Raw genomic sequence first — 22,743 nt, forward strand, 5'->3', positions numbered from 1 at the left:
GGGGCTTGAAGCTAATGGTAATTTGGAGGTCCTCTTAAGAAAGAGAATACGAAATTGCAAATGCAAAGTTAGGTACAGGCCCTAGGAAGGTACCGGGTGGTGAGGGGGGCCTAGCCAACATGTTTTTTTCAACTTCTGGGTGAACACGCCTGATTATGAGACCGACTTTTCCAGTCTGAGTGTGGATGCTCACTTCCCCACTTGGGCCTGGGTCAGTCTAGAAAATGAGGCGTTGGAAGCCACCTTCCCGGTGGCAATATGTGTAAATGGCCCCGTATGTGAGCAGGCCGCGTATTGACACCATCTCCACCGCCAACGTCCTGTTGTTCTCAGTTTGCCAGTTTCCGCATCCTCAGAGCCCTCTGCCAGGAACACACCTGCTCTCCCCCCCCCCTCCCCCCGCCACCTCCATCAACTCGCAGGTCACCTCCCAGAGGGGAGGTTTGCCTGATGCACCCCCTCTCGGCCCCCGTGCTTTTCCCTTGAGACGATCACTTTAGGCCAGGTTGTATTTTGAATTTGCGTGACTCTCAGGGCAATGGCTGTGAGCTCCGGGCGGCCGTCAAGGATGCTCAAGGCAGGCTCATCACGTGCAAATGCGGAGAGATGCTGCTCCTTCGGACCTGCCGTTGTTTTAAAGCAATCAGAGCAAGCAAACCTGCTTTACGGCCGGCAGCGAGACAATGCGTGTGGTCCTCGCAGAGCCGGCCCCTCGTGAAAAGCAAGTGTTGTCTTGAGGGGCGCAGCCCTGGTGACCTGTGACGGGCAGGGAGCCTCGCCATAGCTTGTGTGTGCGCAGCGGGGCCGGGGCTTCCATCTCTGATTCAAGATTGAGACTGTGAAGCAGAATGACCCTCTTTTCTCACGTTAAATTCAGAAAGGAACAGAAAGAAAAACAAAAGCGAAACCCCCATTATGAAAACAATTGTTTCAACAACAAGGGGAAAGGAGGCTCGTAGGGCCACAGAGTTTTAATTTCGCAGCAGCAAAGTCGAGTTTCCTGTGGAGTTTCCCCCAACAGCGCTGTTTGTATAGCTGCCACACCAAAACATCCCTGAGAAAATCTTTCCCTGGGGCTTTTGCTTAAAGGCGAGGGCCTTGCCGTGGTCCTTCGCAAGGGCTCGGGCCCACCCGTGTCGTCTTGTCTTCGGCATCAGAAAAACCGAAGACAAAGTCAGTGGAAGGTGTCGGCGTCTGGTTTGCAGGATCTCAAAGCCTTTCCTGAGCTTTGGTCCCTGCAGCGAAATACATGCAACTAGGAAATTTACATTTGCTCGGAGTGTTCAAACATGTCGCTGTGCACACCTAGAGCGTGTCCTGGTTTTGTGGGGAGCTGAGCAGTTGAATTAAACCAGATCCGCTGAGGAAGTCGACAGAACTATTTCTGATGTTGAGATAAGGAAACAAAGTCAGCGAAGAGATGCCTGCGGGGCACGAGCGCAGAAATCCAGGGAGAGTTTTCAGAAGAGGGAATGGGACTTGACATCCGTCAGAGCCCAGCTCGAATTCTGCGTTCGCCCCTGAACAGCTCTGCGGTTTGGGAAGACGTTTGTTTTTAACCATTGCGAGCCTGCCCTCCTCACAGAGGAACTGGGGAATAGCAAAGCCACCTCCTCAGACTGGTTAGGATGTGCGAGGCGGCGTGTGCCCGGGGCCTGTGTCGGTCAATGGCACCTAATCCTCTCTCTGCATGATGCGGTGGGGTCCTCACCCCGTAATCCGACAGTGCCCTCACATGTCAAAAGCCTCTTTCCGAGTCGTGTAAATGTGAAAATATTCTTATACGATAAAAACAAACTTCGTTTGGTGAGGACAGACGATGAAATTCAACAGAGCAAATATTTTGTCTCCACTCAACTCAGAAATGAGTCACATCGAACAAAATGTACAAAAGCATGAAACTAGGAAATGAATCCAAGTAGAACTTACAAACTTACAAGCCAGAAATATCACTTAGTCAAAAGAGGACAGATTTTTTTTTTTTTTTGGCATTATTATTTCTTGGAATATTGTTACTATTTCATTTTGAATGCTGCAAGCCTTTCAGTGAATCCCATTTGGAAGCATCTAGTCAAACCAGACATTTGTTACCTCTAGTGCTTCATATAGAATATCTGTCCTTATTTAAAAGGTGAAGAAACCAAGTCCGGGGGAGTTTTAACAACACGTCCAGGAGAGATCGTAAAGATTTCTAAGTTCATGGTCATGTCACTAAACCACAGAACTCTTCTCAGTACTTAAGGACCAGGTTCTCCCCAGTTAATGTTTGATCCTCAACAGGTTGGGACAAAGGCTGACATTAGGCTTCAGCATTGGCACAAGCAGCTCAGTATGGTTGGTGAGCAAGGAACGAGCCGGCCCAATGATTTTCTGCTTGGTCCTTCCCTTGAGTCATGCCCAAGCTCACGGCCTCTGGAGGAGACAAGGCAGGCCTTGTTTCATATTGTTTACAGGAAATTCACCCACAGACAACTAACCAATCAGACGGGGCAGGGCAGACTGGCCCGGCGGAAGGTTCACCCAGTTCTGTTGGTCACCACAGACCATGAGTCACGCGTGTGGGTTCTGTATTGTGGACTGGAGAGCGAGACACAGTGGTCCAGAAAGCTTTTTTGTGTGTACAAAGCCTTGGTTCCTCTCTCTGTTAGATGGGACAGATTGGGACCGAGCAGACCCCGATGCTGCAGTGAGGTGGCGCGACTTGCCCGAGACCGCACACCCAGCAAGCCGAGTACCCGGCCTCGAAGCCAGGCAACCTGTCAGCGGAGAAGACAGACTCTGGTCCGCTCGCCATAGCCCAGTACCACCCGCCCCACTCGATAACGCTTTTCCGCATGTTAATTCCCTTCGAAAACATCTTTCGCCCCATCGCGAGCAATGCGGAACCGTGGGTTTGGTGGACTCGTTATTTTTGTCGCATCCCCTAAGTGTTTAAGGGTACAAAAGTCGACCGATCGCGTCCCGTCGCAAACCATCCGAGGGGCCGGCAGCGAGGGGGGACCCAGGCAGGAAGGTCCGACGCGAGCGCCCACCTCGACTGTCCCTCTCGCTGGCACTTGAGCGCTTTTGTCATTAAGTCAGGTGACGCGCTCACCCTCGCTCTCGAGAGCCCCCGACCCCTTCAGAACGCGCGAGCTTCCTGTGACGTGGGGGTGAAGAGAGGGACTGCAGATTGGGGCCACCTGGCTTTGAGTCCCAGTCGTCCCCGCCCCCCCCCCATGAGCTGTATGGCCTCAGGCATGTAATGGAACCTTCTCGCGCCTTGGCTTCCTCAACTGCGAAGTGAAGATGACGAGAGTGATTATTTGTTTGCTGTTGTGAGAACCGAGCCTTGATGTGTGTAAGGCACCTGGAGCCGTGTCTGACGCACTAGAAACGCCCAGCCACTCTCGCGACTCCCGCTCCGTGCAAATGAGAACAGGGCGAGACGCCGAGGAGGAAAAACGAGGCCTCTCGTGTCTTGTCGCGTGGAAAAGGGGACCGAAAGCGGGGTCCGTGGTCTGCGAGCCTCAGGGGCGCCGTAGGAGGTCACGCGTGTGCTCCTGCTCACCTCCCTGGATTCCGATTAGCGGGTCTGCGGAGGGGCCCAGGAATCCGCCTTTCGATGATTCCCAGGGGCATCTGAGGCAGGCAGCCCGAGAACCCCTCACTGAGAAGTGCACGCTGGGTCTGAGGCTTCCCTGCCCCCTCCTTCCTCCCCAGCACCCCGCCCACCTCTTTTTCCACCAGGCGGCAGCACCCTGGACGCTATGTAAATGCCCTGCTTAGCATTATTTCCATCCTCACCCAGAAAGGGGTCTAAGGGTGTCTGGGTTTGCGTTTCCACCTCTGTCAGTGAGATCTCGTTTTAGGTCAGGACGATAAGAGGGTAAGAAATGAACAGGGGGAAAAGATCACAGCGGTGTGACTGAATTCTCTCATTAAGGTGGAAATATGCTGTTTCCTCGCTGCACGGCCATCCCCTTGGCCTTGTTCAGGTCCGGACCAGCGTGGTCTGGCGCCGAGCAGGAGTTTGCAATGCGTGAAGAATTGTAGAGGAAATGAGCTATTCGGGATGCTTTGAAAACAAGTCAAGGAATCCCCAATTCCACCACTTTAAAACTTTTTTGGGGGGACGGCCGTTTAGACATAGTCTAGTACGATCAGATGACCCCAAACGGAGTTTAAAACATAGGGATTCTACCCACGTTTACCAGGTAGCTGTTTCGTGCTGTGAAGAAGGGCTTGTTTTGAGAACTGAGTCAGTCCCCTCTCGTGGGAGGCTGAGTGACTTCCCAAAGGTCACACAGCTTCTGAGGGTCGGTACCGGAAATGCAACAAGGTCGTTAGCCTCTGAGACCCGTCCTAGCTTCCTCAAGTCCTGCTACCTCTGTGCGTTTCGCCCTACTAGTCTCTGGGAACTAAACTAATCAGAAATGTTCTGGAAAGCGGAGTTTAGAAGAAAACAGATGGACAGAGTCATATTCCAGGGCATCCACCATCCTGGTGGGGGAAAGAATCAGCTCCTAAAAGCTCAGAAAACTTGTCTGCGTGGAAGTCCACAGCATGGGCCCCTGCAGATCCCGGCGAGGGTCTGGTGGCCTTTTAGCTTAGTTCTCCACCACCCAGGCTGGTGTCAGAGGAAGCTCTCTAACTGTACGATGGAGTGAAGCCATCAGCCCGTGTGCCACCTCCGGGTACCTGAGACTAACCAAATGAGTAAGCAGGACCGGTAGCCGAGTGGATGCTCGGGCCATGAGAACCCGAAGCCTTTGCTTCGTTCGGATAAAGACTAGTTAATGCATCAATTGCACTACCTTCTTCCCCCTCGTTCTAGTAGATGTCAGAGAAAAGAGGAAATCCAGTTAGGACCGATCACAGGGGAAACTTTTCGGGGGGGAGGGGGGATGGAAAAGCCACCTGCCAGTGCTTGATGTGGTCGCCCAGGTCGCAAGCTGGGTACAAGCTGGGGAATTCTCTAATCAGGGGGTGGAGGACTGGGGAGACACCTCTTTTTTTTTTTGAGGTGACCCCTCACCCACACAGTGGAAAAAGAGAAACTTATTTCATGACGATTTGCATTCAAAAAATAAAAGCAAAAAAGCAAGTCCTCGGAGGCCCCCTGTTTTCACGGGGTTCACTCGAGCGTGCCGGCCCTTCTGCCCCAGCGAGAGCGGTGGCAACCCGACATGGATTCGGTGGGCGGGCGCCCCCCGAGCAGGCCCGGGACCTCTGCGTGACGACGTCAGTTTTCTAGAAGGAGCTGTGACTAGAGGAGGAAGCTCTGGCCGAGCGGGGTTTGGGGGGCCCCGGGAGAAGGCCCCACTGGCGGCAGCCCCGGGGGGAGCTCTGCACGGGAGGCCAGGGGCCTCCGCTCCTCTGGGGCCCCGTTTACACGCCCGGCTCCGCCTTGGCACGTGGTCGCATCTCCTTGTGCCCGGGACCGTGCATGCTCCCCCTCCCGGGTTTGAAGGGGACAGTTCCCACCAGGAAGGGCAGGTCTCCGCGTGCTCGCCTCGGGCCTCTGACGGGCTGTGGGACCCTGCGTGCCCTGGGGGTCCGCATTTCAGAAGCAGCGTGAAGGCTGCCTTTTTAAGGAGCCGCAGAAGTCGCGGAAGTCGTAGATGACGCAGGGCGGGAACCCGACTGTCGGCTCTCGCTCTCGTGCTGAGCTGCAGCTCGGCAGAAGTGTCCCACGGTGCCCCTAGCCTCACCCTGGGGCCGCTGAGGGATCCCTCGGCCTCTTGACCAGCCCCTTCCCAACTCCCTAGAGGACCCGTCCAGCGTGCCCCCAAACAGCCTGGCTGGGAACCACAGCCAGTCAGCTCTAGACGTGGTGGGCTGGATCGCGTCAGGAACAACCGGCGCCCCTCAGCCCGGAGAGCGGCGGGCTTCGCGTGCCGCCCTGGCCTTCTGTCCGCTGGTGCCCCCTCCCGGCTCTCGGGCCAGGCCCAGAAGGCCTCCGGGACTCTGGCTCCACCTGGCCTTTCTGGGAAAAGTTGACTTTTGTCATCACCGACTGCCCTGTGACATTGTGCCCTCCCTGTAGAACGCCTGGCCCTGCGAGCCTACCGCGGGAACACCCAAACTCCTCGTTTTTAAGATGATTTCCTTTATAAAGCACCGTGCTTTATAAAGTTACACTGAAACAACAGAGCTCCCATAACGCGAATTGTACTGCGGTGACCTCAGACCCGTGATGGGATTGCAGCTGGGGCCAGCAGGGTGTGGCACGTAAGAGCCCGGCCGGGGCTGGACGTGCGACTCTACGGCGAGCCAACCTAACCAGACGAATTACACGCCCTCTGTGGGCCTCAGCTTTCCCCACCTATACAATAAGGGGATTGAATCCGCCGTTCTCAAAGGCCCGTCACAAGATGCCAGCAGAGCAGCGTCCCTCTGGGGTGCCACCGCTCGGTCTTTCTTAGCATTTTAATTGTGAAAGTGTTCACTATGAGCAGAGCGAGGGAGACGAGTATGAAAAAAAAAGAACCCACCGCCCCGTTTCAGTGATGAGCAGAAGGCCCCCCTGCCCCCGCCGCCGCCCCCTCTCGCCCCGAGCTCTCACGGGACGGAGTTAAGCCTCGCACCACACTTACCATCCGGGCAGGGCACGGGCCTCTCGGGAGGCGGTGGGCTAGATCGCACGCTGTTTCCCATTCCTCTCGCTCCGCGGGCCGTCGAAGGTGCTCGAAGCCTACGGCACAGAGGGTACACACGGAGAGTCAGCCACGCGCCCAGCCCTCCGGGTGAGGGGCGGCGCGGCTCAGAGTACATGGTGCCTCATGCTCTCAGGCAGCTCGCTTCTTGAAAGGCGGGCGCTTCTACGTGACAGTGACATTCGTGAATGCTGGTTACGTCTGCACAGCGCGGGTTCTTTTATCAAGGGAATGACAGAGAGAAACCACAGAGAGGGAAGTTGCTAGCAAATGCTGTTGGTGGTGAAAGTTTCCATTCCTTGTGCCCCGGGTGGCAGGAGGGTGCCTGAAGTGTTTGTGTGAGGGGTTGAGGGTGTGACCCGGCCGGCGTGGTCTCCCCACCCCTGAGCCCTGGCCCCGGAGCCCCCGTGCTCGGCAGCCGCTCTCGAGCCCAGGGCGGGTGAGCAGAGCGACTTTCTGTCTCACCCCCCTGCCTCCCGGTGGCGTTTCTCAGCGTGCTCTACCGAGCAGTAGGAAAGGCGCCCTCCGTCGCAACACCAGCAGTCTCTGCGTGCTTCGCCTGCCGCTCCTGCACGCCGACATCTGCTGCTCCATTTTTTTTTAACACGTATTTTTCGGTTATAGTTGACGTACACCGTTATGTTAGTTTCGAGCATCCAACCTCACGATTAGACGTTTATCTACATACCTTACCAAGTGGCCACGTTATGCCCGTGCCCGCCCGGCTCCACCCACGGACATCGCGGGGGCCTCGAGCCTGGGCCCCCTGCTGTACTCACGCTCCCACGGCCGTCCACAACTGCCGATTCGTGCTTCTTAACCCCTTCGCCTTTTTTCACCCAGTCCCTCAACCCCCGTCCCGCCCGGCAACCATCGGCTCGTCCTCTGCACCTACGCGTCTGTTTCTGTTTCGTTAGTTCGTTTATTTTGTTCTTTAGTTTTCACATACCAGTGAAATCATATGGCATTCGTCTTTCTCTCTCTGACTTACTTCACTTTGCAAAACATCCTCCAGGTCTATCCACGTTGTGGCAAGGGGAAAGATTTCTTTTCTTTCTTTCTTTCTTTTTTTTTTTTTTATGGTTCAGTAATACTCCATTGTATAGATTTCATTGTATGCTTTTGATAATCGTAAAGTCCCTGCACCCTAATCCCATTCCGAAGTGAAGGAAACTGAGTCTCAGAGAGGGTAGGGGACTTGTCTAAGGTCACACGGCACTTAACGGTGGAGCTGGAATTTGAACCGCGTATGCTAAGTCTCTGTTTTGTTCCGTAATGGTTCAGATTCTGGCTCTTTACATATAAGCTAGTGACCTTGGGCAAGCTATTGACCTTCTCCTGCCTTTTATTGGGGAGGAGGGGGTAATAATAAAACAGCATCAGGTTGCAGCTGTTAAATTAATAGATAAAGCATGTGAAGCACTTAGCGACATGGCTCGACAGTAAATCTAAATTAGCTATTGGCATTTATACTACATTTTCTGATTGTTCATAATGACAAACATTGACATTCTGGGCCCTCGGCCGGAGTACTTTAGAAAGGAACTTAGATGACTAGAGGATGATAGTGTCTTCCCCGGCCGCTGGGCGCACAGAGAAGGCCACGCCCGTGGAGCGGTTCCATCCCATGGGGACAAAGAAGACCGATAGGGCAGGTCCCCAGCCAAGTCCAGTGCAGCGAGAAACCCGCGCTCCACCCCGTTCTCTGTCTCTAGTTCAGGAGCAAGGCCCTAGGCGTTAGAAAGGGTCCAAAAGTCAGCCAGTCCAGCCCCGCCTCGGCCTTCGGGTCCTGGAACGCCCCTTGCTCTCAGGGCAGGGCCTTTCCAAGGCTGGCGGGGAGAGGTGGGGTGCCTTGCATGTTAGGAAACGGGGAAAACCAAAATGAGTGGGTTTTGAACCTTGATGTATTTTAAATATTTTTGTGAATAGTTTATCACTTATAACCCAAACTAATAGATCGTAAAACATTTGTGCTGCTCCCAAGACAATTACACGGCTTGCGAAAACTGTAAACTCAGAACGCAAGTGCGGCCGGGACAGACCCCGTGTTCGAAGTGAAGAATCCTGTCTTCCTCTGCTCCCGCTGGTCTTCGTGCCGGAGACAACGGGCCGGGGCAGTGGTTTAAGGGTGGGCCGCTCCAGATTCAAGGCTCGGGCCCTTCTTTCCACATCTTGCCTACCCTGCTCCAAATAGAGCCAAGGGGATGCCTTTGACCTTGACAGGGCCCTTCCTGCAGGCCAGGCAGGTTTTAACAGCATCACTTGGCTCCAGCGGCAGGGACCAGCTTTCTCTGTGTCTGGCCCCTGGCCTGGTATGTGCAGTCAAGAAAAGATGTTCCAAAAAGTGCTCGAAAACTCACGCCCGGTAGAATGACGGAGGCCTCATTCCCTTCAGGTCAGCAGACACTTCCCAGGGGTCTCCAGAGCTGGGCCCTGAGCCAGCGCCAGGGGAAAGGTGGGACCACGTGGTCCCACCCACCTGGCCTTAGATCCATCCAAGCAAAACAAGCAGCTTCTGCCTCCGAGGAGCTGGAAGCCCGAGCGGTGTGCACAGATGTCCCGCGGAGGCCTCCCGCCACCCCCGCCCTGTCCCCAGCGCCTTCCTGGAGCCCACCGGTCACCCCAGTCCCTCGGGCTCCTTGTCTGTCATCAGCAAGGCCTTCGGGCTTCTGGGGAAGGCTCCCAGAGGCCCCGGCGGGCCGCCGTGCAGAGATAACTCTGAGCCGTGCGTGCTGGCCTCCCCTCTCGCCCTCTCTCTGAGATCCCACATCGCAGTGCCCGGCACGGTCCCTAACAATGCCGCTCTGTTTCCTGCGGCCGGACACATGGGATGGTGCCTTTCACCCCCTGCTCCCGCGATGCCCACTTGGGGAGTCACCTCTCACCCCTCCAGACACCCCGAGCACCCCCTCAGCCTGCCTCAGCTTCCCTCCCACCCCGACGCCATCTCTGAGTCACTTCCGAGCAACAGCCTGTGGCCATCAAGTCCATCTCATCCCAAGTCCAGAAAACCCCTCGGGGAATACTGGCACCTATCAAAGCGAACTCCGGATTCACTTCTCTTCCCAACAACTTTGCAATTCTTGGCAAACATCCATGTGCCCTTCTGGGGGAGCGTCACGGAACCCAGGACAGGGGAACAGAAACCAAAGACATGAAACTTGCATTTTTCAGATGGGAAAATTGAGCACCATCCAAGAAAAGCCACATACCCGGGGTCTCGCGATGAGGAAGGTAGAGTGAATTCTAGGAGCCTGGGCTCTTCTGCACTGACACCCCACGTCTCTGTCTTGGGGGGAGGGCGGGGTTCAGGTCCTGAGAGCAGGGCCTGGGGCTGGGTTGCAAGCCCACCACACCCCGGGCTGTGCAGAAAAACCCATCCGGTCTCAACAGTCCCTCAGCTCGGCTCCCGGCCTTCCCGTTAGTCTCCAGGAAGGAGTTAAGGAAAGAGGCTTTGATTTGAGAAGAGCGAAAGATGCCCCCAGAGAATGAGAGCTGGAACCTCCCTGGTGAGATGGCTGCACGATCGGATTTAATCTGTGACAGTTTTACTTGGAGGCCGGAGGTGGGAGAGAGCGCGTGAGACATAATTGCTTCTAGGAACAATGAGGGGAGAGAAAAAGAGAAATGGCTTAATTAACTTCGGTGCTAAAAAGCCTCGATTTCTTTCTCCCTTTTCTTGGTGTTGCGAAGGATCGGAGCTGGTATCTGCCTCTTATTCCCCCGCCTCCTCCTCGCCCCCAGTCCTTGGACCAACGCTGTCTTCTTAGCATGACCTCGGGTCTCAGTTTACTCTTCTAAAAAATGAGAGGAGTGGAGAAGATGGTCTCTGAGGAGAGAGCCACTGAATCCCTTTTAATTCTTGCAATCAAGCCTCAGGAACTTTTTGAAAATCATTAATAAGGGAAAAGAGCCATCCTCAGGTTCTTAAGAAGTCCCGTTCGACAGAACGCAAGCCTCATCTTTACAGTCGTCAGGGTCGAGGGGAGGCGGTTCGTGTGTGCTCTGCGCCCACCCTCTGCCGGTCAGTTAGCCGACATGGCCCTTGCGTTCCATCGCCAAATATCTCCCCGAAGGCAGAGGTTCCTCTCTCACCTCCCCGGGGTGAAGGTCAGCAGGCGAGGTCCCCGGCCACACTCTCAAAGCTGGAAACCCGCAGGGCAGGGAGGCGGGGGGCACACCTACCTCTCCAGGCTTCAGAACCCACGTCCTGTCCCCAGGGCTGGGCTGCTCTCTCCACGGGTGGGGGGTGGGGGGGAAGAAAGATCACCAAGGAACTCTGGCCGCCTTTGAGGGGACGTGTGGCATGGGAAGGTCACACGCCTGCAGGGAGTCGCCCTCAGGAATGTGGGATGTGCCTGTCCCAGCTGGGCTTCTGTGTGACCAGGTCAGGCGCTGCTGCGTTATCTCGTTATCTCACTCAACAACACAAGGGACAGGCTTCTCGGAGCCTCTCAGAACCTTCCAGTCCCGAGTAGTTCTGTGCACCTGGTCCTCTCTGTGCTTCCAAAAGCCAGGCCTCGCTGTTGTAGCCCGAGGCAGCTGGAAAACCTGGGCACCAGCGGGAATCCACAAGCCTGCTTCGGGACGCGATCTTCCCATTGGCCTTGGGATTTCCTCCACAGGGTGCAATAGCGCTAAGCCCGTTCACGTGACCCGCTTCTGACGTGTGGGAGCATGATGTCACGAGTGAGGAGCCCCGCCATGCACCGTGTCTGCACCCCAACAGCAGCAGTAATAACCAGAATCACCACCCCCCTCCTGGTCGGTCAGCTCTTGTTCTATGCCAGGCCTTGGGCTAAGCATTTTAGAGCTGTCATACTCTGGGCTGCTCACAGCTCCACTTTATAGACGGCATAAATTAAGTGACTTGTCCAAAGTTACATGACTAGTACGAGGGAAGGCTGGGGTTCAAGCCAGGTCTGCCTGGCTTCAAACTCTGTGCCCTCGATCTCCCCGAGAAGCCGTCCTGTCCCCTGGTCTCGTCTTAAGAATGCAACGGAAAAGTAGTGTTTAAAAGTCAGCAAAGCAAACTTCAGGGACTACAGACTTTTGGGAGGAACTTTAGTACAAGAAACGCAGAGGTCCCCAGGGGTCTGTTGATGTCTGTTGGCAATGTTTGGAAGCCCAGGTCTGGGGACTGGCTGCGGCAAGAGAAGAAGGGGCAGGAGGGAGAGGCCAGTTAAGGCCGGCTCAGGTGTCGGCTGTCATGGCTGCTGCAAGGTGGCCCGGGGTGGTCCGAAGGGCAGCAGCGAATTACACGGAATATTTTCTAGGCTTTCATAGCATTATTTTAAAGAACTGTTCCCACTATGAGGGGGAGAAAAGAAAAGAAAAACTAGCCGTGCTTATACCATTCCCAGTTTATAAAACTTTAACACACATATGCATATAAGTAGAAAAATATTAAAGGAAATTATCTCCAAGGTGTCTCCGAGGCTCTCTCTGAGTAGAGATTTTATAGGTGAATTTATCAACTTGTTAATACCTTTCTAAAGTCTCCGAATTTTCTCCCACGTGCATGAATTGGTTCTGTAATCAGAAGCAGAATTCGAAAAGAATAAGGGAGCTTTGAAAAGGGGGTTTTCAAAGCAGGCAAGCCTGCGTCCGGAACCTAGCTCCCGATACTGGTTGCGTGTCCTCTGGCAAGTTACTGCACTGCTCCGGGCCTCGATTTTCAAATCCATACGTTTGAGATACAAATACATGCCTTGTGGAGTTGTTCTGAGATCAAATTACAAATCAAATCAGAAGCGGAGATAAGATGGGTGAGGTAGGATAGCAAAAAATTTTACCAAAGCCAGATTCCTAGGGCGGGGTAGCCAGCTAACTCTGTGCAAGTTGAGCAAGTCCCTTCCCCTTCTTGGGCCTCAAGCTCCTCAAATATGTGGGGCAAAGTTTGGCGCAGACAATGGCCTGTGGCCCCTTTGCGCGTCCCCGCTCCGTGCCCGGTAGCCGGTGCCTGCCCCCGCGGACCTGGGACCTGCCCAGCGCTGCCTGTGGCCTGACCCTCAGCACCAGGGACAATAAGCCCCGGAACAGGGGCTTCGCAGCGGTTGGTTTCCCTGCCGAGGATCTCGCAGGCTTTCCGGGGGGCACCCCACCACATCCTGACCTCGCGCGGCGGTGCACCTGTGCCGTGACCCACATTGCCCCCTGCTTTCCTCCTGGGGCAGGTGCTGCGCAGGCCCGTCCCGCTGTCCCCAGTCCTGGGCGGCCAGCGCGGAAAGTCGCACCGCCGCCCCGCCGCCTGCACCGCCTGGCTCAAAGTCGGAGGCTCTCGGGGGCCACAGGGATGACCCCTGGGATCCTCTCGTCCAGGGTATTTCACGCCTGCTGGTTCGAAGCCTGTTTTAAGAAAGTTTCTCCGGAAGCTCAATACGTAAAACAGGTAAAAGCCAGCTGCTGGCTGGGAGCTGGGGCCTCAGCACTCTCTACACCCCCAGATGTAACACCCCAATCCTAGAACATCATGGAGCACCAATGGAAAAATAGCATCTTGATGCCCTCGTGTTACAAAGAAAAGGCTCAGAGAGGGCGAGCACCCTGCTCGAGGTCGCTCAGTAAGTTTGGACGAGCGCTCTGCGAGTCTGTCCGGAGCTCTGTCCATCACGAGAGGGCCCTTGGCCACTTATTTGTCAGCTTGGCCATCAGGCCTGACGCATGTCCCCATGAGCCTGGGTTCTGACCCTCTCTACCTTCAGGGACCCAGAAGGGGATCTCATACTCTCTCAGGCTAACAGGAAGGCTCAGCGTTCTCTTAAGGCCGTGATGGAAGGGTCCTAGAGAACATTCTATGTTCATTTCAGCCTGTCATGGGAAGAAGCTAGATTTGGGGCCAGTCGGTGCTGAGGCAAATTTCAGATTCACCCCTTATTAAGTCACTGAACTTCTTTCCGCTATTTTTTGTTTGCTTGTTTTTATTTTAAAAGCGGGCATAGCCATGTCTGCCTCCCTGGGCTTTCCCAAGCGAGGGTTAGAGAGCCAGCGTCACAGGATGAGCGCATTAGGGGCGCGTGGCCTGTCCCTCGCTGGCAGGAAACGTGCCCCTGGGTTGCGCCTTTATGCCCCACCCCCCCAACACACACCTGGCGAGAGTCTCTGCAGCGGTGTCTGGCTTTCATAGACATCACTTTCTTTTCTAGATCAGTTTTTCATACATGGAGGCCGCTCAATACACAAGGCTGGTGGGACATGGTGCCACCCAGTCTGTAATTCTGTCGGACCCTGAACACATTTTTTTTTTTTGCAAAAAAAAAACCATGTTGCAAATGGGGTTTGGCCCCAGGCCAGGCCCTGGACGCCTCCTTCACCTATAAGCCGGTTGACGTCATAGACTTTGGCAGTGACAAAAGCAGTCGTAAACATGACTATTTTGATGTTAGACTACAACAGATACACAAGGATGCAGAGTGGGAAAACGGTGAATTCGACGTAGGCTTTTTCTTTTTCTTCTTCTTCTTTTTTTTTTTTTTTTCCATTTCAAATGTGGATCCTTAGAAATGCAACTTTCATTGGAAGGAGGAAGTGGATGTGGAGTCATGTGGGGTCACTAAAGGCCGCCTGGACACCTGGACCCAAGGATTGTTGAGCTAGATTTATTACATCCCATTTCCCGGCAAGACTTAATTTTGCTTTTTATTCACACGCGTGAATCGCCAGAGTGGCTCAGGATCTTACGGCGCGAGAGGGAAGTCGGTATTTTGCCTAATCACAGCATTTGCGTGCCCTGGACTCCCTGCCGGGGAGGGGTCCTCGCGCCTCCCTCTGAGTCAAAACGCATGGATGCGGAGGGCGCGATCGGCTGGGCTGCTCCTCGTCCAGCTCGGCGTCCCATCCGTCCCCCCTCAGGACGCCTGCGAGGCCCTCGAGGTGGACCGTGGCTCTGACGAGCGTTTGTGCGAGTGTGTGCTGAGCGACAAGGTGCCGTGAAGGCTCAGAGCTCAGATCCGGGTTCCCGACTTCCAGCCGGAAGACGGTGGGCATGTTATAAGGAAATAAAAAGGAAAATGGAAGAACCCACGCGTGTGGAAGAGGAGCATCACTGTCATCACGCCTTTTGAATAACAGGAAGTGGAGGCCAGAACATTTACATAAGTCATCTGGGGTCAGCCAGCCGGGCGGAGGTGGAGGCAGGATTTGAATCCAGGCGTCTGGCTCCAGGGTCCGCGCGGCTCTTAGGCCCAGGAGTTGGAGGAAGGGCTGCGCGAAACTGACCCTGCCCTTTATCATGACGAGCTCATGGTGCTAGTTCTCTGTGTGCTGGAGGGTCACGCGCATGAGAGATATTCAGCAGGTGGACCAGTCGGCGTTATCGATAGAGCAGTAAAGGGAGAATCGATTGGGTCCTGACACTTCGAGCGAATGGAATTCGTATCCGGAGGACATCAGTTTTAAGCCGACCCTCTATGTGACTTGGAGGGTGTGGGGGTGGGGGAGATGGCGCATCTGTAAATTGTGAGGGAGCGTGGCTCCCTCCCAGGGTTAAGCGACAGCTAAACGTAACAGACTTCACTGACTAACCTGGGTCCCCCCTGCTCTCTGTTCTGGGAGCCGTCTGCTCCCTTTATGGCGCATGCCACGGTTCGTCATTATGTATTTGTTTCTCCAAGTATTTAAACCCGCAGGCTGTAGCCCTCCTGAGAACACGGTCCATGCGATTATATTCCTCAGTGAAAAATCGTGGCCTGGCAGGTAGGTGCCCAGCGCATAGTAAGGGGCTGGAGGTCTTAGCTGTGCCTGGCTCAGTGCCGGTGGGCGGCGCTGTGCTGTCGGGGGCAGCCGGACCCCTTCGAGGTTGTCATCTCCCCCTAAGGGCCATAGCAAGGACAATCCCCACTTTCTTCTGAAGCTCTTGGAGTCTCCCCACCTTCCCCCACTGGGATATACCCCGAGTCCTCCAGCCAAGGTTCCAGCTTCCTGGAGGGTGCCGAGGAGGGAAGTGTGACTTTGCAAAGCTGTTTGACAACAAAAGTGAGCCACCGAGCCTCTGAGGCCCCACAGTTTCTGTCTGTAACTAGAGTCAGAGTTACCGTAATGAAATCAGCTCCCTCCCTCGGCGGTTCTCAGATGGGAGGAAGTGGTTTGGACCCAATGTACTTATTCCTTTGGAACTTTTGGGGAGGGGAGGGGGGAGGAAGTCTGTCACATGATATGGCCTCAATGCATATTTATTAAGGGAAGGGATGGATGGATGGATGGATGGATGGATGGATGGATGGATGGGAAAATGAATGGAATACTAATAGAAATACTAATAGGTATTATTCAGGTTGCTGACAAGAACCAAATGATCTGGTCTGACATGCTAAGAATTTTAAGCTCCAGCCTCTCTCAGAGGTGGGGGACATAAATTCTTGCTGAACATAAGAAGATAAATTAAAAACCAGCAGCATCTATGAATGCAGGAAGCTGACCGAGATTTACCAGAATGAATAATTTCTACATCTTTAAGAGGCACGCTCCCCTTGGAAATATATCACCAGCTCTTGAAACGCTGAGTGGGGAAATTTTTTCTGCATTAGGAAAGTGATTTCGGTTTGCTGCTATGCAAACTTGCCCTATCTGCTTCATCTACTAGATCAGATGGGGGAAGGAGCAGAAATAAGCACTTAAAAAAACTGAGAAGGAAGGGCCAGCTCATCAGCTATGTAGTCTTTGAGCCACTGTGTTTAATCCTGCCCGTCACTCTCAACTGCCTAGAAGGACCTAAAAGTATCTTAATGTATCTTGGCTGGTTTAGGAATGATGTTAATAACACCTATATAGTATTTAGCATCTCCTCCCTATTGTTTACAGTTTAACTTTCTTACAAATGCACAAGGAAGCTAGTCTTTTTTTTTTTTTTTCAAGTGGAGGAAGCTAATGCTCAGAGAGGCAAAGTGACTTGCTCATGGTTACACAGCTTATTGGTGGCCGACCCAGAAAGTTGACACAGGTGGAGCTGATTAATTCACATGAAACTGTCTCACTGCCCCAATTCTGGGTCTGTTTAGGATGCAGGAGTCTAAACAGATCTCAGTCTCTCTGTTTCATGGGTTTTAATATTATTATTAGCATCCTTGTCAGAGCCTATTAAGCACCCTTGAAAAGCATTCTCCTGACCAGATAATGTCAGTTGCAAAGGATATTGCCAGACCTCTGATTTGGGTGTACCTGACCAGTTTTAATAGGACCACAGCGACTCAGCATCTCATAGCAAACCACAGAATGACAGTACACAGAATGTGGGGTGTAGTTCTCCTAAAATGAAGAGCACCACTTTAAATGCACACTTTCGTCCTTCACACCCTTGCTTTCACTGAGGCTCCCCCACCCCGACCTCCGCCCTTAGAGCCTCTCACTGCTGTGTGACTGGGACGAATCGCTTAACCCCTCTGAGCCTCATTTTCTCGTTTGTCAAAAGCAAATAATCGCTGTAACCTTACAGAATTGTTCTGAGGATTGCAGGAGAATGGCTTTTCGTGCGAGGCCCCCTCCCTGCCCCTCGGTACGGCAGACACCATCCCTTTCCACCAGCGCGCACAGCCCCAGCCGAGGACATTCTCCTCGTTTTCCTGACACCAGGGTCTCTGGACGCCCAGGGACGTAAAATAATGTGCAGCCCCCCCACACCTTAGAGAACGCTAGTCTTCCAAAACCTCTCCTGATTCTACCCCTGCCCCATACACATGCCACCTACTTTGACTTTTATTATTTATTATTGTCGATTATTGTTGGCATTTTTGCAACGCTGATCCACACAACCCCCTGGAAGCGGTCCTGTGGCCGGCCAGCCTCTCCGGGGTCCGCACACCTTCGGACATCACGGCTTTGTGCCGATAGTATTGACTGAGCACCGCCCGTGGGTCTGAAACGGACCTGGGCACTTTGCATACGTTAGCTCCTGTAATCCGCCCCATCCCTGCGTGACCTGGGTCCTTGTATTCTCACTTTGCGGAGGAGAAAAGGAAGGCCTAGAGAGGTTTCAGTGGCTTGCCCAAGGTCACACTGCTGGCAGGCCTGGCAGCAAGCAGCGGCCGTCCTTCGCGAGGGGCCCGCTCTGCGCCCCGCCGGCCTGCGGCTGCACAGGCTCCTCCGGCAGGAATGCGCCCGCCCGAGCCCCAGCCCTTCTCCCCGTGTAATGAGGCATCAGGCACGACACCGAGCAGCTGCGACGCTCTGCACTCTGGTTAGGTGTGGGGCCCCCAGACCCGGCCCTGCCTGGCCTCACAGTCAGCAGCATCTCTGTCTCCAGAAAGTCACCCCCCCCCCCGCCAGCTGTGTGTCCAAGGGGTCCCGATGTCTCTCCCTGCCCAGCCCTCACCATGGCCCCCAAGATACCTTCAAAGGCCGGACATGGTCTCCCCTGGGGGCAGCTGAGGGGTGGCTGTCACTGCCTCTCCGTCAGCTGCTGCTGCAGCGGCAGAGTGAGCGGGCCGCCAGGCTCCCCGCGGGTGTAGACGAGCGCATGCTATCGAGAAGAGCAGCAGTTGCTAAACCAGCCCCACACTTCCTCTGCTAGAAACGGGGAAGCGCGGGCCTCACACGGGCAGGTTCCTGTTTTCAGCAACTGCTCTGTGTGGCTTTCTCTCTGTCAGGACAGGGAACACAGCAGTGTCATTAAGGTTTTTTGTTTTTTGTTTTTTGTTTTTTTTTTTGCAAAGCCCCTGGGAATACGGGCAGCTTGATTCTAAGCGTCCAGGCCATGCTCAGACTTTCAGAGGCCAGGCCTTCTGTCTCTAATTAAAAGGCAGAAGAGGCTGAGGACTGCTGTCATGGTCCCTGGAGCTCACTGTGTCCAAGGAGGCTGTGACTCGGAGCTGCCAGCTTCTCTTTTCTGAGTTTCCCAATGATTACTGCTTCCTCGTACTGCTGCTGCTGCCTAAACCCCAGAGCAGAGCTTCGGGCCCTGGCTCTACTGTAAACAAGGTGTTCATTGGCAGGGGCTCTGAATAGTGGGCATCACAGCCCCTCGACAGAAAGGAGCCACCCACCAGCTTTCCCGGGCAAGTCAGACACATTTGCCGCTTAGCGGTGCTACCACGAGAAGAAGCTAGAAAGGTTATGAGAAACAGGTCATAGATTGCATTGGACTAAGAAGACATGGCAACCGAATGCAATGCGTGATGCCCGATTGGCTCCTAGAGCAAGGGCAAGGGCCTAGGAAGGACGGTATCTGGTGGGGGGGTGTCTAAATCTACAGACTGCACATTAGATGATACTGCGTCAAAGCCAGTTTTCGTGGGTATGATAATGCCAGCGTCCGGTGGGAGACGATGTGCTTGTTCTTAGGAGATGCATGCCGATGTGTTTGGAGGTCAAGCGTACAGTGTCTGTCCGTAACTTTCACGTGGTTCGCGAAAAGCAAAAGAAATATAAACGAATACGAATGAAGAGAAAGAAAATGAGAGAGACAGAAATAAATGTGGCGAGATGTTACTAGTGGGTGAATCCAGGCAAAGGTCGTATGTATATTGCCGTGTTTCAACTTCTTGATGGGTTTAGAAGTGGTAATATATGGCTTCCTGTTCATAGCACGTGGGTCTCCAGCAGGAAAGCCCAGGCTCCTGGTGCCTAAGGGCTTGTTACATGTAGAAACTGCTGGAACATCAACTCCAGGCAAGAGTGTCTGGGAACTGCCTGTTTGGGCTGGGAGAGCCAGATGACCCCGCTGGGGCTGCTTCTGAGACCTCCGGCCACCCCCCTCTTCCGAGAGATGCCAGAGCAGAGTGTCCAGTGACTGGCCCAGAATCCCGCAGCTGGTCTTAGAGCAGAGCCCAGGCCAGTGTCAAGGGCTGGGGATGCACGGCCTGACCCATGAAGGCTGACGCAGCCACCAGGGGCGGGGGGGACAGTCATTTAGAAACCTCGCTCACTATAGTTATCGAAGACGCTTTCAAAACATCAGGCCTGGTTCTAAATTTAGAACCAACTCGGTACTAGATAGATGCTTCCTTAGACAGCTCGTGAAAAGATCTGCTGTGCACGGGGCCCCCCGAGAAGGAAGAGAGGAAATCTTGCAAAAGCCTGAGCGTGGAGCCCGAACGGGGAAGGAGCAGCAGCCTGGCAGAATTACGCAGCAGTGGAGTTTTAGAAAAAAGGGATGAGGACCAACAGCCAAAGGGCACGAGCTCTGTGGCAACTTTTCAGAACACATTTGTTGAGAACCTACTGTGAGTGAGACTCTGAATTCCCTCCCTCACTCAATCATTTGTTCAGTCAAACTTCACTGGGCTTCCTTGCACGACCGGAATCTGGCCGTGCACAAAAAATCAGCGAAACTCTGCTGTGACTGGGTGCGCTTTCCCCGGGGGAGCCACGAAGTAAAGACCTAAACGTGGCAGCTGCCGGTCATGGAAATAAAATGGTCAGTGCGACAGAGACCAGAGATGCTACTGGTCACCGGCGGTCAGCGGCGGGAGGGATGGGCTCTCTCTGGAGGTGCCATGAGCTGAGACCCATAGGAGGAAATAGAGCCAGCCTGGGGCAAGCCAGGAAGGAAGGAATTACTGGCTTAACACAGGCTTTGGGGGGCTGGGACCCTAAGAAAGCTCCAAGTTTGATGGCGGAGGCGGACGGCAGAGAGGCTGGGACCATAGAGTGGTGTTTGCTAAGGGACACAGTTCAACAGGAGAAGCTGCTGCAGAAGCAGCCGCTCGGGGCTTGGAGCCTCGGGCCCCCGGGTTGCAGGGTCCGCTCCACCCACTTCTGTTGGGTAACCAGGTGACCTAGGGGACACTGCGAATGTCCCCTGGCCTCGGTGCTTCGTTGCCTCCCTCTTTCGCCCTTGGTGTAACTGTCAGGAAACAGAGTAAGTTGGCTTCCAGCGGGTGGGGGGAGGTCGGAGCCCTCACGTGGCTAGGGGTCCCTCCCCCACCCCCACCACCTCCTTCAAGCACAAGTACAGAGTCAGTCCTGGCCCAGTGACCACGTCAGGAGGCCAGGCGTTAGAGCTCATGAAGACACCCAGGTCCATCCGGGTAGAAAGCGCTTGATTTCCGGAGGGCTTTGTGAATTAATTAGCTATTAGAGCCCGGCTAATGGCCACGGGCAGATCAGCAAGATGCCTGTGTAGGCTGAGTGTTGCTCAATTAAGTCCCATGCTGCGGTCATCACCTTACTGGAGTTAAACGTTCCACTATGTGAACGACTAGCATTGCACACTTATCGTCGGGAGCCAGATGGTACCTTCCCCAGCTGGGGTTTGGGCAGGTCTCTCCAGCTGCAAGTCTCAGGGGCTCCAAGTTCTAGGAGGTAAATGTGACTCGGCTTCACGTGGGAGGGACGCAATGCTTAAGCTCCACAGTTTACAGCTTGGCTCAACATTACCAGATTCCTAGTTCGCTCAAAATATTTTTTTTTTCTTTCTACATAAATGCTGGAAAGGTTAGAAGACGAAAAAAGCCAACCTCAAAGACTAGTACACTCCCTCTCGGTGGGGAGATTCAAGCGTAAGTTAGTGCGCTCAGGAGGGAAGTTCCATAAGCATGCGGTGAATGCAAAGTGTGGCACTTGGCGCCAGGAAACCGTCGATGGGATTGTTTTGTGCCAGGAGGGGTCAAACCTCCCGGGATCCCACGCAAGCCAGACGTTCTCCGAGAGCCAAGTTTATGCCCTTTCTATGGCTGGATGAGTACTGACACATTCATGCATTCGATCATTCGTTCAACAAATATTTGCGGACCACCTGCTTTGTTAGGTGCTGTTCTAGGCGCTGGGTTAGAGAGACAGACAGGGAACGGCTTAGGAGGCTGCTGAGGGGGTGAAGTCAGGAAGGAGAACTCGCACCTCGGACGAGAGCTCGGAGAGGAGCCCAGAGTGACACCAGAGTGAGGTTGGGGGCTGAAATCGCTTGAACCAAAGCACCTGCGCTGTGAATGCTGCCTCCTTCCTCTGGGGAAGACGATGAACTCGCCACGAAAGTCAGCCGGGAGAGAGCAGACCCCGTCGCGTCCCTAGAGATGGGGGGTCTCGTTTCTGGAACCCTCTCCAAAGCTGGAGAAGTGGTCCATCAAGCGGACGAGCTGACGTCTCTGGCTGGAGTGGGCTTAAACGGACATGTCATTAGAATCTTTGTGTGTCTCTTTGAGAGGCCTCTTGGCACGAACGGTGTTCTCAGGGGGGGTTGGGGAATGTGGAAGCTTCGTTTCCCCTGTGTGTCTCTGCTGGGGTGTGTTGCACAAATGTGTTGATTCACTAGAGCATCCTTTCCTGTTGTTGCTCAACCCAACCCCCCTGCACCCTCTGTGCTGGGGGCTGGGGGTGCCTTGCTGCGCTTCTCAGTTTTGTGAAGGGTGATGAAAAGATCCGCGGGCTCCCCAGAGGTTGGGACGATCTCTGAGCAGGGCCCGATTTCGGTCTTTGCAACCTGGAAGCTTTGCTCTTCTCACGAGCTTCCTCTAGATGCCCTAATGTCTAACCTCTTATTTCCTAGATCTAACTCAGACATTCACTCATTTTAATGAACAGCATATTGAATGAATGTTGACCTCAGGCCAGGCATGAGGCCAAGCTCTGGGAGGATAGGGGTGACTGCGATGCATGCCCTGACATCTCATCCTCCCTCGGTGCAGACAGGTCTGTTTTCGGGGAAAGGCACAGAGATCCTAGAACTCCGCTCAGGAGAAAGAAGAATCATGCACGGGGTGCTGGGTGGAGAGGATTCTTTTTGAGGGTGTCTCTGTGTCGATATGACTTCTAAAAACAGTAAGTTCTATAAAGGCGGGGGGCCCAGCTGTTTTGTCAATGATTGACATGGACAGAGGAGTCATCGAATATTTACTAAGAGGAAGGGCAGGAAGAAGGGAGGCTAACTGGGAGAGAGGGACAGCAGAGCAGGTAAAAGAGAAAGAGAAACCTTCCTGCTTGTACGTTCCAAACTTCCTTGACGCTTTAATCACCTTCTGCCTCCCTGCAGCACTTGGCACGAAAGAGCCGCTCAGAGACAAGCCCGCAATTATCCAGGGGACGGACTAGCTCGCAACCTGCGGGCAGGCTGTGTACCAGGGCGGTCAGAACAGCTGGCTGGGTGGTTAGCGGCAAGGCCTCTGCAGCGACCTGAACCAGCCCGCTTAGCGGCGCCAAACTGTTACTTTTGTCCCATAAAACTGGCCCGACCGCCTCT

General features: G+C 54.1%; 2 protein-coding genes across 4 annotated transcripts in view; one reads left to right on the plus strand and one right to left on the minus strand.

Moving 5' to 3' along the window:
- The window catches only part of SLA (Src like adaptor), a 31,176-nt gene extending 12,981 nt beyond the window's left edge, over positions 1–18,195 (minus strand). The window contains exons 1-2 of one of the 3 annotated variants that reach the window (XM_016145638.2): positions 17,961–18,194; positions 6,579–6,676 (exon numbers count right to left, since the gene is read on the minus strand). In XM_016145638.2, the coding sequence (XP_016001124.1) occupies positions 6,579–6,639 (61 nt within the window). In that variant the 5' untranslated portion in view covers positions 6,640–6,676; positions 17,961–18,194. Of the gene's footprint in view, positions 1–6,578; positions 7,018–17,960 lie in introns of those variants that run through there. The other 2 variants (XM_016145639.2, XM_016145637.2) reach the window with 2 other exon arrangements.
- The window catches only part of TG (thyroglobulin), a 180,582-nt gene that overhangs the window by 115,562 nt on the left and 42,277 nt on the right, over positions 1–22,743 (plus strand). The gene's annotated exons all lie outside the window — the stretch shown is intronic.

The sequence above is a fragment of the Rousettus aegyptiacus genome, unplaced genomic scaffold (genome assembly GCF_014176215.1).
Source record: "Rousettus aegyptiacus isolate mRouAeg1 unplaced genomic scaffold, mRouAeg1.p scaffold_m13_p_15, whole genome shotgun sequence".
NCBI lineage: Eukaryota > Metazoa > Chordata > Mammalia > Chiroptera > Pteropodidae > Rousettus > Rousettus aegyptiacus.